The 17,023-nt window shown below is 40.3% G+C and overlaps 1 protein-coding gene across 1 annotated transcript in view; it reads left to right on the top strand.

Annotated features, from left to right (window-relative positions):
- SLC16A10 (solute carrier family 16 member 10) overlaps window positions 1-15,889 on the top strand; it is an 89,738-nt gene extending 73,849 nt beyond the window's left edge. The window contains exons 4-6 of the mRNA XM_070417898.1: window positions 6,907-7,050; window positions 10,931-11,159; window positions 13,285-15,889. Coding sequence (XP_070273999.1) covers window positions 6,907-7,050; window positions 10,931-11,159; window positions 13,285-13,517 — 606 coding nt within the window. The 3' untranslated portion in view covers window positions 13,518-15,889. The remainder of the gene's footprint in view (window positions 1-6,906; window positions 7,051-10,930; window positions 11,160-13,284) is intronic.
- The last annotated feature ends 1,134 nt before the right edge of the window (window positions 15,890-17,023 follow it).

Genomic DNA, 17,023 nt, shown 5'->3' with positions numbered 1-17,023 from the left:
AAAAGATCAAGTACTATATGATTCCTCTTAGATGAGGTGCCTAACGTAGTCAAATTCATAGATATGGAAAGTAGAATGGGAGTTGCTGAGGGCTTCGGGAAAGGGGGAGATGAGTTCTTGTTTGATAGTCCAGAGTTTTAGTTTGGGAAAATGAAAAAGTTCTATAAATCAATGATGGTGATGATTGACAGGAAGTTGAGTGTACTTCATTGCCACTGAACTGTACACTTAAAAAGGGTTTGAGTGTGACCTGGCCAGGTAGCTCAGTGGTTAGCACATCAACCAATACATCAAGGTGGAGGGTTTGATCCCTGGTCAGGGTACATATAAGGATCAATGAATACATAAATAAGTGGAATAACAGTGTGGAACAACAAATCTCTCTCTCTCTCTCTCTAAATCGATGTCTCTCTCTCTCTCACTCCCATCCTCCCTCCCTCTCTCTAAAATCAATTTTAAAAAATTAGGATTATTTGAACTGGAATCTAAATCCAAATTTTTTAAAATATGTTTTTATTGATTTAAGATAGAGTAAGTGAGAGGGAGAAACATTAATGATAGAGAGAATCATTAATTGGCTGCCTCCTGCACACCCTCTACTGGGGATCGAGCCCACAACCTGGGCATGTGTCCTGAATGGGAATCGAATCCTGACCTCCTGGTTCATGGGTCAACACTCAATCATTGAGCAACACCAGCTGGGCTCCAAATTGGTTTGGGTTGATAATTACTGTAGGACATTTTGTCAAATCTCAATCTGATCTAAATAATGCTATATCAAGGATGGATTGTTTTGTTTTAAACTAAGGAGAACTGTGGGGTTTTTTTTTTAAAGGGAAAATAAGGTTTTAAAGATTGTTTACAGTTAGAAAATGTTTTTAAAATTAGACCACCATCAGCCATCTTTCTTCCTTCTGAACTCTTCTTTTTCAAGCCCTGTTGTTGTTAAATAATCTTCACTCTGGAAACTCTTCCCTCTTTTTTCTCTGTCCCAGTTTTTACATGTCTTAATGGTGCCATGTGTAATTACGGACACCATGGAAACCCAGCGTAATGAAATGGAAAGACTGGCTGTTTAAAACAAACAGAACCAACTACCCATGCCTTCTAGAGTTTCTGTTGGGCCAAAGGTCTGCTCTCCATTTGGTCAGCTGCTGAGGAGGCAGTCAATACCTGCACCACAAGTGTAGTCATGACAGAAAATCTTATTAATAATAGACACTGGGGTGCCTAAAAGTGATAGTCCTTAAAAGTGCTGGCAGGCAAAGACATTTTGTATTTTTACTTCAAGCATTTCTTAGAGCTGTTTATTCTCAAAGCACAGTTGATCAGATTTAATGAGCTAAAACGACACTTTACGGCTGACCTAATCAATACCTATCTAATGGCCATAAAGTCATATTTCAATATTATATGATGTAAAGGACTTAATTTTATGTACCCAAATCTGTGGAGTTAGTTTTCTTCTACCTTTAATCACCTCACTGGGGTGCAGTGCTCATGTAAAACTCCTTTGTTTTAATTTACTCCCTTTTCTTAGCAAACACAGAGATAGAGAAAACACAGTTGTTTAAAAAAGAAAGAAGAAACAAACCAAACCCGCATTCCAATTAGAAGACTTGTTCATCTTACTTTGAAGTCAAAGGGTAGTGTCAAGTTTTGATTTGCAACAAATTCTGAGATTACCCATTAACCATCTAGCAGGCTGTCTACGCCCTTTCAAATGTACATCTAATTTTTAAAGGGGCCAGGCTCCTTTCTTTGAGTTTACCTTTTAAAACGTGTATTTAATATACCTGAAGCCTATATAGTAATTTTATTAACCAGTGTCACCCCAACAAGGTCAATCAAAATGTATATTTAAGCAGAATGCTCTTTTAGAGTTATGGAATGGCATTTTAAATGGTGAATGGATATAGTCTTAGAAATTAAACTGCAAGCAAAGGAGAGGTCACAAGCTGAGGTTGCTAATCTCTGGGGTGAAAAGCAAGAAGAGCGTGAAAGTGTTCTGAGCTCAGTCTACCTGTTAAAAGTAGGAAACCGCAGAAATCATTCTGCATTCCCAAACCACTGAAAATACTGTCTAGCATTTTTCGCCATGTTTTTGGATGTACCATGTAAATGTAAAAGATACAGGTCCCCTGCTCCAGCCCAAAGACTTCATTCTCCTAGAGACAAAGTGCATGCACATGCCTACCTGTTGTCTACCCCTCTTCTGAGTTTGACAAATATCTGAAGAGGAAGGACAAGAGGATCGGGGAACCCAAATCATCACAGAAAAGAGCCGATGACTGCATGCCTGGAACCTGTTTATCTTCCAAAGTGCATAGTAACTGCAACAACAAGGGATGAGACATATTGTTGACGTTTTCCCCTGCCATTCTGCAAAGGCGGTTGTAGTCTTTTAGTTCCGTATCCTGCAGTGCTCTACGGGGCCTCTTTTGGCCCCGCTTTCCTAGCGTCCCAAAAGTACTGCCTCTGTAAGCACTTGGTACTTCAGTCAGTCAGCTGTTACTTCAAGTCACCGTCAGGAATGAAGCTATCTTTGCCCTGGCTGGTTTGCTCAGTGGTTAGAGTGTTGGCCCTCAGATTGAAAGGTCTCAGGTTTGATTCCCATCAAGGGCATGTACCTAGGTTGCAGGCTTCACCCCGGGCCTGGGTCAGGGTGAGTGTGGGAGGCAGTCAATCAATGTGTCTCTCTCACATCAATGTTTCTCTCTCTCCCCCCTCTCCCTTCCTTCACTCTCTCTAAAAATCAATGGGAAAATGTCCTCGAGTGAGGATTAGGGAGGGAGGGCGGGAGGGAGAGAGAGAAAAGAAAGAAAGCTATCTTTGTTTTAAGTCTCTTGCAGCTCCCCCTTTTTTTGAACTATTAACCAGAGATATATACAGGCATATCTTGCTTTATTATGATACTCGCTGTTTTTATAGTTGCTGTGTTTTTATTTTATTTTTTACAAATTGAAGGCAAAGAAGATTTCTACTCACTCACTTTATTGGGATGCTTGCTTTATTGTGGTGACCTGGAACTGAACCTACAATACCTCAGAGTATGCCTGTCGTTTAACTTGTATGCTCCAACGTTTTATCATATTTGTAATGTAATAAATTATGTAAATATTATATACAAGACATTAAGCAAAAACCATCCATCCCCTTAAAAATGTGGAGGGAGCCTGGCTAGTGTGGCTCAGTAGTTGAGCATCGACCTATGAACCAGGAGGTCATGGCTCAATTTCCAGTCAGGGCACATGTCTGGGTTGCAGCTCGATCCCTAGTAAGGGGAGTACAGGAGGCAGCCAATCAATGATTCTTTCTCATCATTGATGTTTCTATCTCTCCCTCTCCCTCCTTCTCTCTGAAATCAATAAAAATAATTTTAAAAAGTTATAATAGATCCTTTGGGTGCTTCCTGAAGTGGGTTAATACAGTAGAGTCTAGATTCCAATTCCAAATAAAACCAATGAACACACTTAATTCTATCCCACCTGCTTTAGGTCAGGTGATTCTTTTTCTTCAGAATTGAGATGGAATCCATCTCTTTCTACTTTATCTAATATCTCATTTACGGGAAGTAATAAGGGCTTGGAGGAATAAGACAGTTTGGGGCTCTTTATTGACAGCTGTCTTACCTTTGCAGCCACAAGTGGATTTCTTAGACCAACATTGGTCAATAGAAATATAATGCAAGCCACATGTGGAATTTAAACATTTTTAGTAGCCATATTTTATTTTTTCCTATTTATTGACTTTATTGGTTAACACTGATTAACAAAATTATACAAGTTTCAAGCGCACAATTTTACAACACATCATCTGTACACTGTATTGTGTGTTCACCATCACTATTTATCACCCCTATACCCTTCTTCACCTCCCCCCCTTCCCCATATGTTAAAAAGTAAAAAACAAAATGAAATTAGTTTCATATTTCATTTAATCAATATAGCCAAAATACTATTTGAACATGGAATCAATATTTTTAAATTATTGAGATATTTTGCATGCTCCCCTCCAAACCCCACTAAGTTTTCTATATTTGCTGTGTGTTTTACACTTACAGTGCATCTCAGTTTGTCTAGCCACATTTAAAGTACTCAATAGCTCAGGCCATATTGGACAGCATAGTGTTAATTAACATGGAGAATATAAGGAGGCAGCTGCAGGTGAGGCTGCAGTAGCAAAGGAGGAAAGTTTTATCTGTCAAACCAAGAGTTTGAACTTTACCCTGAAGGTTATGGGCGCTGTAAACGGATCTTAAGCAGAGAACTTAACTTGATGGTTTCAGAGAATATAGGCTAGAGATTTAGGAGTGGGGTTCAAGCAAGAAGCATTGTTCGGAGGCTGTTGTAGTGGTCTAGGTGAGGAGTGATAAGAACCTGAATTGAAACACTGTGGGGGCCCCTAGCTGGTTTGGCTCAGTGGATAGAGCGTCGGCGTGTGGACTGAAGGGTCCTGGGTTCAATTCTGGTCAAGGACACATGCCCTGGTTGCGGGCTGGATCCCTAGTAGGGGGCATCCAGGAGGCAGCGGATCAATGATTCTTATCATTGATGTTTCTATTTCTCTATTCCTCTCAATAAAAAAATAAAAAAGAAAGAAAGAAACACTGTGAGGAACGTGGGCCAAAGGAAGTATGTCTGGCAGAGATTTAGGAGGTCAAATCACTGTTGGATTTGGAGAGAGGGAGGGAGTAATCTACCGGTAGGATAGTTACCAGGTTCCTGCCTCGGGTAGTTGGGCCAACGGCAGTCGTGTTAACTGACATGGAGGGAGGACAGGTTGTAAGGGGAGATGAGTTCAGCACGGGGCATGGTGACCCTGAGGTACTTTTGTCACAGGCAGGTAGATATGTCCAGTTTGACAGGGAAGAGTTTACTCGAGTATATTTAGAGTTAGAAGCTATAAAGGCTGGGAAGGAACCCAGTACTTAAGGTGCCAGTGAAAACTTTAGGCAGTTCACAAGAAGGGGGTGTGAGGCTGAGGTAACCAAGGGCAGCTTTGTAGAAAAGGGGGGGATTAAGCAGACTCTTAAAGAATGGATAGAATTTAGAAAGTCAAAGAAGGTCGAAGCGGCAGCAGAAATGTAGTGAGGTAAGAATGTGTCAGACACTGAATATACCCATCCTGCTGGGCCAGATGGGTTAGGGCTGAGATCAAAGCTGGCCTAATGCAGTTTGCAGACGTTTCGTTTGGCTTGCATGGTGGGGTTGGATCATGCAGTGTTCTAAATTTAGTAAGGTGCCAGCACTTCCACACAAAAGTCCAGATTTCTGCTTTTTAAAATAAAAGGGGGCTGAGCGGTAGCTTGGCAACACTGGTGGTCTTCTGTGGGAACACTCCCCTCTGCAGCGGTCGGTTTTATGCACTGGGCTTGAGTCCTGCAGGCATTTGGGTATTTACTCTACTTCTGAGTCCAGGGTTGGTAGGTAATCAAGGTACAGAGATGGATTGGTGACAGGTCAAGGAGGGCTTTTAATGCTAAACTAAGGAGTATAAATGTAGGCATCAGGCAACTGGTGAATAAGGGATTGATGAGATTAAACCATATTTAGGAGGATTATTCGGGACCAGTGAAAATACAGAAGTTAGGAGAACAGTTACCAGTTTTGAAAGGGAAAAGACAGATGTGCTGGTGGTGGCATAACCACGTGGGCTAAAAACTGCGAACTGGACGTCTCTGCAGGAGATGTCATCCGGGAAGCCTGCCAGTGCCACATGGGAACCATCTGGGCCTCTGGACTGACTTATAGCGTGTGCGTTGGGAGATCTGCTTTGCAGGCTTCCAGAATTCAGGCCAGTGTTTGGTGTAGGGGCACCGCGAGGCTGGCTGTTTGAAACAGCTGTTTGTGTTTGTTATAACCTCTCAGTAGGAGCACAGTGTGCTTTTTCTCCTTGTTGTGAGCACAGATGGATGATCATGAAGACAATGGAAATGCTAAGAGAGGTGGGGCAAACTGTGAAGCTGTTAAACCCTGGCTGTGGGAGCAAAGCTCACGGTGGGTGCTGAGCTGCGTGTTGTCACCCAGGATAACACCTGCCTGGTCACCTGCCTTCTTCAACATTGTCAGGCTGCTGGCTTACAGTCATTGTTCTAAGTAGACTGTAAAGTAAAGGAAAGGCCCCTTTAAAATAATGAGGCTAAAATTAATATCCGATCATTATTAGCTGTGTGCCAGGCACTCTTCTAATTCTTCCTACAGATATTTAATAATTATAGCTGCCCCCTTGAAGCACTATTGCCATCTCCATTGACCAGCAAGGAAACGGAGGCCCTGGTGGGTAAGAACGTACCCAGGGCCACAGGCTGATAAGGAATGGAATCAGGACTTGACCCCAAGCAGTCTCTCTGGAGGCTTTTCAATTCAACACTGTTCAACGGCCTCCGTATCGTAAGGTCACAGAAATAGGCAAATTCACAGGGAGACAACCTTATGCTTCTATCCTGGAGGCCCCAGTACAACTTACCCCAGGGCTGTTCGTTTGGTTCAGGCCCTCCTCGCGGAGCTGGAACTCCAGCATGGGTCCCTCAACTGCCTTTCAGGGGAGGAGATAATGTGCTGGGTCCTTGGGTGACCTTGAGAGAGCAAGGTTGTGTGCTGTGTTCAAAGGGCTGTTCTCTTCCTTTAGCGAACGGATCGAGGTTAACTTATAAAGTGTGCGTGGGTAACCCTTTATTACAAATTCAAAAAGACCTCATAAAGATTCTCATCCCTTTCATGCACACTAAATCACGTTGAGCTTTTCTTCATATGTTCTCACAGAGCACTTTTTATAAATATTTGACGTTGCCAGGGGCCGAGATTCCATAACATAGTAGAGACCCAAAGGCATTAGTGCAGTGCTTCAAGACCTGTCAAGGTTTCCTCCCATACTTAGTGTGGCTTCCTTCTCTTTGGTCTCCAGGTGAAACATGTGAACGAAAGGTTTAAAGAGGAAACCAACAAGGAGGTGGTTCTCATGTGCATTGGCATCACGTCGGGAGTGGGACGGCTGCTCTTCGGCCGGATTGCAGACTACGTGCCTGGGGTGAAGAAGGTTTACCTACAGGTACTCTCTTTAGTCCTGTCCCCCAGCAACACTATTCCATTGCCTAGTGTCTCCTTATGTGTATTTGTTTGCTCAAATTCTTCTGTAAAAATGAGGAATATTTTCTAGAACCTAACTTCTAGCCGTTTTTCAAGGGCAAACTCAGTTATGAGCGTTGGGTTTTCAGTATGAAAAATTGGCGATCAAACAGCAACCTTCTTTGTTTTGCCATAAGACTCCACCAAATCAAAATGTTTTTTGCCCATTACTTTTTCTAGGAATTGTGGTTTTGGCATAGTTTTTATAGTCATGTGCCTTTTGCAATATCTTGTGAAATTCAGGGGTGTGCATGTTTGTTTTTTGAGCTTCCTTATTGCAAATTGCCTTCTGGGTATTGTGGAGTACACACTAAACAAATGCTAATTCTAAGAGCATATGGACCTCATCTGACAAGTTTTTAAGTGACTCCTCCATACCAGACACTGTGTTATATGCTACAGATGAAACATGGTCTGTACCCTCAATTAGTAGCTAATGGTATGATGGGAAGACAGATAAGTGTTATAGCACAGTGGAATATACGTATGCTAGATGGGTACCATAGCAACATAGGCGCCAAGCATCTGAATCACTTGTGGGGTTGTGAGCAGGCCTCCTAGGCTGGCAGAGTGTTAAGGGGTGAATAGTAGACAGATAAGGACCGGCAGAAAAAACCATATGTGCAAAGAGGTGAGGTGTGATGGAGTATATTATGTCTGGGAAACAATATTTGAAGCCTGATCATGATCAGTTGAATAAATGGAAATGTAGACAACTTTGCCCAAAAGCTTGGCTGTGGAAGGAAGGTGAAGGAGAGCCACAAAGGGGCTCTGGGGTTGGGGATTGAGCATGTCTGCCCACTATACAGAGGAGAGGCAGTATTTGAGGAGGAGGGCCTTGAAGGAGAGGTGGAATTTGGGCACAGGAAAATGATTGGAAAAGGCATAAAGTAATTTACTATGTATGGATACAAAAGTTGGACAGTGAAGAAGGTTGATATGAAAAAAACTGATTCATTTGAAATATGGTGTTGGAGGAGAGCTCTACTGATACCCTGGACCACTAGAAAGACAAATGGGTCCTAGAGCAAATTAAGCCTGAAACATAGCTAGAGGCAAACATGGCAAAACTGAAGCTGTCCTACTTTGGGCACATCATGAGAAGGCAGGGTTCTTTGGAAAAGACAGTAATGCTGGGAAAAACAGAAGGCAGCATAAAGAGGAAGACCAAATATGAGATGGTTCACTCCATAAAAGAAGCCACAGGCAGGAGTCTACAGGAGCTGAGCAGGGCTGTTGAGGACAGGACACTGTGGACATCACTCATTCATAGGGGCGCTGGGAGGCAGGGCTCACTCAGTGGTATGTAACACACACAAAAGAACTTCTGTTAATTGATGTGAAGTAATACCAACCACCACACATTGAGCACTTCCACGATGAAGTATCTCCTTTACTCTTCGCCCCTGCCCTTTGAGGAATGTAATGTCATTTCCACGTAAAGAGGTGAACACAGACAGAGAGGCCACCTCACTGTGGGTGTCTGTATAGGTCCAGGCGGACCGCCACAGGACGGAGTCTGCTCATACAGCTAGAAGGAAGTGTGGGACAGTGCTACTTTTTAAAAAAATATATTTTCTTCCCTTTGTAATACTTTAAGCAATAAAAAAAAATCAAATAAATAAATAAATAAATAAATAAAAATAAATATATTTTCTTGATTTTTTTACAGAGTGGAAGGGAGAGGGATAGAGAGAAACTTCGATGAGAGAGAAACATCAATCAGCTGCCTCCTGCACACCCCCCACCAGGGATGTGCCAGCAACCAAGGTACATGCCCTTAACTGGAATTGAACCCGGGACCCTTCAGTCCGCAGGCCGACGCTCTATCCATGAGCCAAACCAGTCAGGGCGACAGTGCTACTTTTAAACGTATTTATTGTACTCTGATATTCCCCCTTTTATTATTACCTAATTGTGGATGCCCTTGTCAGACATTTAGCAGAACATTGGGTCTTGTTCTCAAGTGTCATGGGAGCCCTCTAATGGACATTTGTTGCATGACAAACTTTCAGCTTTTTCTTTTTAAAAAAATATTTAAAAATTGATTTTAGAGAGGAGAGAGAAAGAGAAGAGAGGGAGAGAGGGAGGAAGAAATATCAACCTATTATTCCATCCATTCACGAATTCATTGGTTGACCCCTGCATGTCCCTGTTATTAAGTAACAATACTTTGTTTTTATGTAATAACAATAAAGTATATATAATTTCAAAGGTACAATTAAAAATAAATTATTTTACCAATTTTTTAGAGAGAGAGAGACACAGAGAGAGAAACATCTTTGTTGTTCCACTTATTTATGCATTCATTGGTTGATTCTTGTATGTGCCATGACTGAGGAATTGAACCTGCAGTCTTGGTACACTCTAACTGACTGGGCTACCTGGCCAGGGCTAAGAATCAAATGTTTGATGAATGAATTTGAGCTGATATTCAAATAACTGGTAATTTATTTATTTTTAATTTATTATTTTTTAAAATATATTTTTATTGATTTCAGAGAGGAAGGAAGAGGGAGAGAGAGAAACATCAATGATGAGAGAGAATCATTGATTGGCTGCCTCCCTGCATGCCCCCTACTAGGGATGGAGCCTGTTGACTGGAATCGAACCGGGACCCTTCAGTTCATAGACCGACACTCTAGCCACTGAGCCAAACTGGCCATGGCATAAAGAACTAGTATTTACTGAGCAATGATCTGGTACAAGATCCTTAACCCTTGTAAATATCTAGTTCAAAGGTGGCTTGTACAGATTCTGACTTCAAAGAGCTTACAGGTTGGGAGGGAAAAATAGTTACTTTCTTCTTGTCTCTTTATTACAGTAATTTTCAAGAATTTTTAAAACATGCAATACCTGCCCTGACCAGTGTGGCTCAGTTGGTGGACCATGATGCCATGCACAAGAGGTTGCCCATTGGCTTCCCAGTCAGGGCACATGCCTGGGTTGCTGGCTCAGTCTCCAGTAGAGGGCATGCAGGAGACAGCCGAATGATGTTTCTCTCTCACATTGATGTTTCTCTCTCTCTCTCTCTCTCTCTCTCTCTCTCTCTCTCTCTCTCTCTCTCTCTCCCCCATCTCCCTTCCTCTCTCTTTCAAGTCAATAAAAACATATTTTAAAAAATAATAGTAATAAAAACATGTAATACCTGTCTACTTATGGCACTGACTTCCTTTCACTTAGACTGTCAAATAAAAAAATGACAACAGCCCCTAGCCAGTTAGGATAGAGTGTTGGCCCGTGGACTGAAGGGTTGAGGGTTTAATTCCAGTCAAGGGCACATACCTTAGTTGCAGACTCAATTCCCAGTGCCAGTCGGGACATGTGTGGGAGGCAACCAATTGATGTGTCTCTCTCACAACGATGTTTCTCTCTGTCTCTCCCCATTCCTTTCATTCTCTCTAAAAATATATGGAAAAATATCCTCGGGTGAGGATTAACAACAACAAAAATGACAACAGCCAACACAACAATAGGCATTTGTGTGAATGAATCAAAATTATACCTATTTTTTGTCAAAAAAATTTTCTTTTGGTGTGCCACTGAATTTTAGTAATTAGTTTATGTGTGCCATGAGGTGGAAAAGGTTGAAAATTACTGCCTCAATGGAAATACTGAGAAAGTGCTAGGGGAACTCAGGGAGTTGATTACGGAAGTTGATTATGTATATAAAATCAAGGTGAATGGGGCTGGGGGGGGGCGGCGACTAAGTAGTAACTTCTTAAAAGTTCTAAACATATTGCTCAGTAATTGCAAAATTCACTTTTCCTGACAGCAGAGTTGACATGTGGTGTCTGTCCTAGGTGCTCTCCTTCGTCTTCATTGGTCTGATGTCCATGATGATTCCCTTGTGCAGTGTCTTTGGGGCCCTCATCGCCGTCTGTCTCATCATGGGCCTCTTCGATGGATGCTTCATTTCAATTATGGCCCCCATTGCCTTTGAGTTAGTTGGTGCCCAGGACGTTTCCCAAGCAATTGGGTTTCTGCTCGGATTCATGTCTATACCCATGACTGTGGGGCCACCCATTGCAGGTAAATGTAATTATTCTCCAATAATTATATTAATTCATAGCATTTTTTGCTACAGATCCTAAGTCTCACTTGTATGTAAATGTATAATTTATTAGTTACTAGTCTTTTGGATGTTTTTTTTTTTTTTTTTTTTTTTGTGTGTGTGTGTGTGTTACAAAAAGCCAAATACAAAATGCCACATATTGCATGATTCCATTTATATAAAACATCCAAAATAGGAAAATCCATGGAGGCAGAGAGTAGATGTGCGGTTGCCAGGGGCCAGAGGGAAGGGGATAAAGGAGTTTTGTTCTGGTGTGATTAAAACATTTCAGAACTAGATAGGGGTGGTGGTTGCATAACATTGTGAATGTACTAAATGCCATTAAAATGGTTAATTTTATGTTACGTGAATTTCACCTTTAGAAATCTTCTGAATGGTAGTATAAAGACTTCTTCTTTCAGTATTACTTGGGTGCGAATATGAATTTTTATGATAAGAAGATTTGATAAAATTATGACAAAATTTAAATGTATGTACTATCTTCTGTTTCTGGCATGTGAAGGCCTCAGTTAAAGTTCAGCTCGATTCATTCTCATATCCAGAACCACATGTACCGAGCAACTTTGCTAGTTGGGAACCTAGTCATGAATCCACCAAGCAGAGTCACCACCGTGCAGACCAAACAACATTTAAGTTCTAAAGATCACAGTCTCCTTAGAGGAGAACCCCCGTCCTTGCTCACTCTCCACTAGTTGCACTATTTTTATACCTTACAAGCTTCATTTCTTAGGGTTTCCAAGTCCACAGGGGATGACAGGTAGCTGTGGAACGGGGTTTGCTACTAGAAGTAACTGATAGCAGATGAGAATAAGGGAGGTAACAGGGAGCTCCCAAAGCAGGCAGAGCAACACAGCAACTGGCAGCAGAAAGCCCCCAGCTCCCCAGGAGGCTCTGAGGGGCCACAGTATCATAGCCAAACACAATAGTTAGTGCTCATAAGGATGAAAGGTTCAGTTATACATTACATGTTCTGATTCAGGAGATAGGAAATCACGTATTTGGACATGCTGTATGCTCTAGGTTTCCATCCAGAATGAAAGTGCACCCTTTTTAATGTGTTGGGACTGAACGGGACACATCCTCGGCAGAGTCAGGTATTTAGCACTCTGTGTGTTCCCTACACGTTTCAGATAACTGAGGTTGTGCAGTAAACATGTTAAAAGGTGAGCCCATCCGGTGTGGCTCAGTGGTTGAACGCCAACCTACGAAAGAACCAGGAGGTCACACTATTCGATTCCTGGTCAGGGCACAAGCCCAGGTTGTGGGCTTGATCCCCACTGGGGGTTGTGCAGGAGGCAGCCGATCAATGATTCTCATCATTGATGTTTCTACCTCTCTCTCCCTCTCCCTTCCTCTCTGAATTTAATAAAAATATTTTTTTAAAAAGTTTAAAAACACTAAGATAACTAATTAAACATTGGATTGTGTTAGATAAATTAGATACAAGGAGTATGCTAAATAACAGTTTCAGAAGCACAACCCAAGAATCTAAGAGTGCCACACAGATTCTCACGTCCTCCTCTCATGTGGTGACAGACCTTAGTTATCTTTCCAAAATGTATTTAACAACCTTTTCCTTCCTAACTTACGTTTATCATTGTTCATGATTTTAAATTGTAATTTTCAATAGCTTCATGTTATTTCATAAACAAATAGGTCCAAGAAAGGTTTGAAACGGTAGACATTTTGCAGTGTCTATGAGAAGTTTAAGCTTGGTGGTCTACCCACCTTTACACCATGTGTCAGAATGCCCCAAATGACCTCTGAAGGGTTTTGAAAAAAACCAAAGCTTAGTTGCAAATATTTTTTTCCATGTAATATTTTGGTATAAAAACCCAGAGGCCTGTAGTCTGTGATGAGATTAAAGATAGGAGCTCTTTTCCTTCTTCATATCAGAAATGGTTTATATTTCAGGCACACTTCCTAAACGTGTTTAATCATCTGAGATGTTTGAACTAGTTCTGCTGAGATGCAGTCACTAGGGTGGAACTAGGCAGGCCACCACTGTGCTGGATCTGAGACCCCCGGGACCCCCCCCCCCCGCCCCCCGTTTCTCTTGGTGACAGTGTTTTCTCTTCCCAGGGTTACTTCGTGAGAAGCTGGGTTCCTATGACGTGGCATTCTACCTCGCTGGGGTCCCTCCCCTTATTGGAGGCGCTGTCCTTTGCTTTATCCCATGGATCCATAGTAAGAAGCAAAGAGAGATCAATAAAACCACTGCAGGAGAAAAGATGGAGAAAATGCTGGAGAACCAGAACTCTCTGCTGTCAAGTTCACCTGGAATCTTGAAGAAAGAATCTGACTCTGTTATTTAATGTCTTCTATACCTCCACCAGACTGGATTTGCTTTCAGAAGTTTAAGCAAGTTTTCCTTTTATATAAATTGCAAATTATTTTTTTAATCACATCCTAAGAATAGCACAATAATGGGAAATAGAACATTTATTACTACAAGAACCATTTTCTGCCACCGAATAGCTGTCTAACATTAACATGAGTCTGAGAACAGACTCTGGTCCATGAAAACATCTCTGGAAGTTAAATACTATGAGAATTTGATCCATCTCAGTAGAAAGCAACTTTGGAAACTGTGAATGCTATTTAGCTTCTACAAATATTTAAAAAATACCTCAAGCTATACTGAAAAGGTTGTAATTTGGTTAGACTGGAAATATTGTTTGTTGCCTCACATGCTGTTTTTAGTTCTGGTGTCCATCTAGATTTTAATTTCTTTTGCTATTTGGAGACTTTTTACAAAATTTAAGTCTGGCTTCTAGATAATGTGTGAGCTACCTAAACCTCAAGTGTGTGTGAAAGTTGCTTTCCCTGCGGTTAAGTAGGCCCTGACATGAAGGGGTTCTGACTTGCTCTAGTGTCAGAGATCTTTTTGGAGCAAATGCTAGCAGTGTATTCAGAACCAGGATGTGAGATTCCTGGTCATAAGGGCAGAGCAGTTAAAAAATCAGGCTTTTCTTCATTTACATTTCTTCCCTTTGGCTTTGCAGTGTTTTACTAGAGTAGCCAGAAACGCTCCAAATTTCTGAATTTGTTTTAATTATAACAATAAAGAAAAATAGAATGAATGAAAGATACTCTGGCAGTTTTAACATAAAATATTTCTGGCTTCTGAATTTGTTAGCACTGGGACCCAATATTTAAACAAAGCCTTATTGAGCATGTTGTCAAGTTGCAGTTTCAGGCACAGTGGGGGAAAAGATCTTTGTGTTTGTAAAGGAAATATCTATTTCTGATAGATACAGTTGCTGAAATTGGTTTATGAAATTAATGGGTTGTAGAAGCATTTATAAAGAGAAACAACTCCTACATTTCCAAAACTTTCTGGCAGAAATTTGCATTTGTATGTATTTCTCCTAGTGTGTTCCCCATGAACATTCTTAGTACTTTTTTCTATTTATACACAGACAATTGAAAGCAAGCTATTAGAGTTTAAGTATCTAAAATTAAAACCAAATCATGTCATGACCCATGCTCATCTACAAAAAACAGGAACACTTTCCTCATCCCTGAAGTTATACATTTTTGTTATTTAGGTGTTTAAAAATTAATAATATGCAAAGTATATTTAAATCCTAAATATAGATGTTTATTAGATCTTCCTCAAATGTAGCTTGTTCACCTGGGAAGAATGTTGTCTTTTTTTTTTTTTTTTTTGAGAGAGAGAGACATCAATTTGTTGTTTGACTTATTTATATACACTCATTAGATAATTCTTGTGTGTGCCCTGACCGGGGATTGAACCCACAACCTTGGTGTATAGGAATGGCACTCTAACCAGCTGTGCTACCTGGCCAGGATGAGTGTTGTCCTTTTCTAAAGCACCTCTAGGACCTACCTGTTTCTAAGTTCTCTGTAAGGAAAGAAAGTTAGTCTATTATCTCCTTACTTTACTTTTCAGCTACTATTGTTTCTGGAAGGCACAGCACTTCCATTCCTTGTCTCTAGCTGAGGATGGAGATGCCTGGAAAGCATATGGACTTAGAACTGATGGAGAGCAGGGAGGTGTGGCACTCAGAAGGTGGGAGGAAAGTGAGGCTGTTCATTAAACGGCGAGAAAACACAATAATTTTCCTTTCAGAATCAGCTTTCATATCTGCAGCCTTGAAAATTCAAAGTCTATAAACAATAAATGTATAATCTGTTTTTAATAGGATTTTAAATAATTTTGATTGTGAGGACATTCAACAACTTACTGTGGCCATACACACAGTTGCAACTTACTCCTTCAAAATGTCCATATTTCATATTCAGGGACTTAGGTAATTTGTTTTTTGGAAGGTTCTGTTACAAAGAAAAGGAAAAACCCTACATTTGAACACATTGCCCTTTTATGTTCTTATTTTAAACTTTTAGAAAATGACTTAGAAATGATAATGTAATAAATTATCTGGTTTTTCATTTGTTCATGCCCAATTATAAAAGCATAATTTCCTCATTATCAATGCTTTTGAGATCAGCAAAAACATAAAACTAAGACCAATCATCATGCCTGCCATTATAAATATTTTTTTATAGTTTTTATAAGACTCCTGGTACCCCCCACCTGCAATTGTACAGAAAGAATAATTCTAAAATAGAATATTTACTCTGTAAAGACCTCCAAAGTGCTTTTCCTTTCAAAATTTGGCTGACTTTAGGGGAAATAAAATGTAATAATCTGAAACTCAAAGACTTGATCTTGCTTGATTAGTTCTAATAAAAGAGCAAAGTGACTTAACATTTATAATAAAACTTAGATCTCAGAATACTGCACACATACTACTACACTTATGTAGTTTTCAGTCTAATGCAATGAGTCAAACAGGATCTATAACACCAAGAAATCTCCACCATAATCGAGTACTGTGCTGTAATAATATAAAGTTAAAAAGAAAAAGTATAAAAGGTAAGATGCTAAATTCCATAAAATGCATATTTAGTAATATGTTGTTTGGTACAAAAAGTTTTAAAAGTCTAAAGTTCTAAAAGTTCTACAAACTAAAAAAATGAAAAATACTAACATTCATAAAGATTCGTGTTTCAGACAAAGAAATATTACTTTAATCTTTTAGTTAAAGTAAATCCTTTCCAATTTCTGAAGTGTTACTATTGTAATAAAGTGACCAGATGAGCCTAAATTTTTTTTGGTTCAATTCAGACGCTTTTTTTGAGAGGAAAAGAATAGAGTCAGAACTCTACTTTCTAGCACACCATCCTAATTCTGATAGGATCAGCAAATTCTCACATTCAATAGGTTCTTGCATTTGAGGCCAGCAGTTACATAAGAAGGGGAGCAATTAGTATTCCCCTTTACAGAAACTCTGGGTCAGATTCACAGGTAACAGATACCCAAAGATCTTCCAGAAACGTTTTGGTTAAATTTTATTGCAGTGGATATTGTTGGGATCCATCCATTTCAGTAATAGACCCACCCAGGTTATTGATACTTTATTCAAAATTTGTAAATCTCTTTGATCACAGTTGCAATGCCTAGTCTATAGCCCTACTACAAGACTTGTAATTTCCACTGAAAATTGCAATAGTACTTCCTCCTATCCTTCAAAACATCTGCTGATGAGTCCGTTAACATCCTTGCTTAACTCTACTAGCTGCTCAGCTGCACTACTTCCTGGTCCCTGTGGTTTCAGAGGCTGGAGCCCCATTCAATTTGTGTAACCTGGGGAATGGCTTGCTCTCGGTTGTCAACTTAAGAGTTCTAATGGTCTAAATTATGTGATTAAAATTTTGGGGGAAATAAGTTTCATATAATTGGCATCTTTGGTGTTAACTAACATATAAAACTTTATTTAAGGTAAATGCTTTG

Source organism: Myotis yumanensis, unplaced genomic scaffold (genome assembly GCF_028538775.1).
Source record: "Myotis yumanensis isolate MYYU_CA2020_CCGP unplaced genomic scaffold, mMyoYum1.0.hap1 SCAF_6, whole genome shotgun sequence".
NCBI lineage: Eukaryota > Metazoa > Chordata > Mammalia > Chiroptera > Vespertilionidae > Myotis > Myotis yumanensis.
Note: the sequence above shows the minus strand (reverse complement) of the source record. Positions and strands in the feature narration are given on the sequence as shown.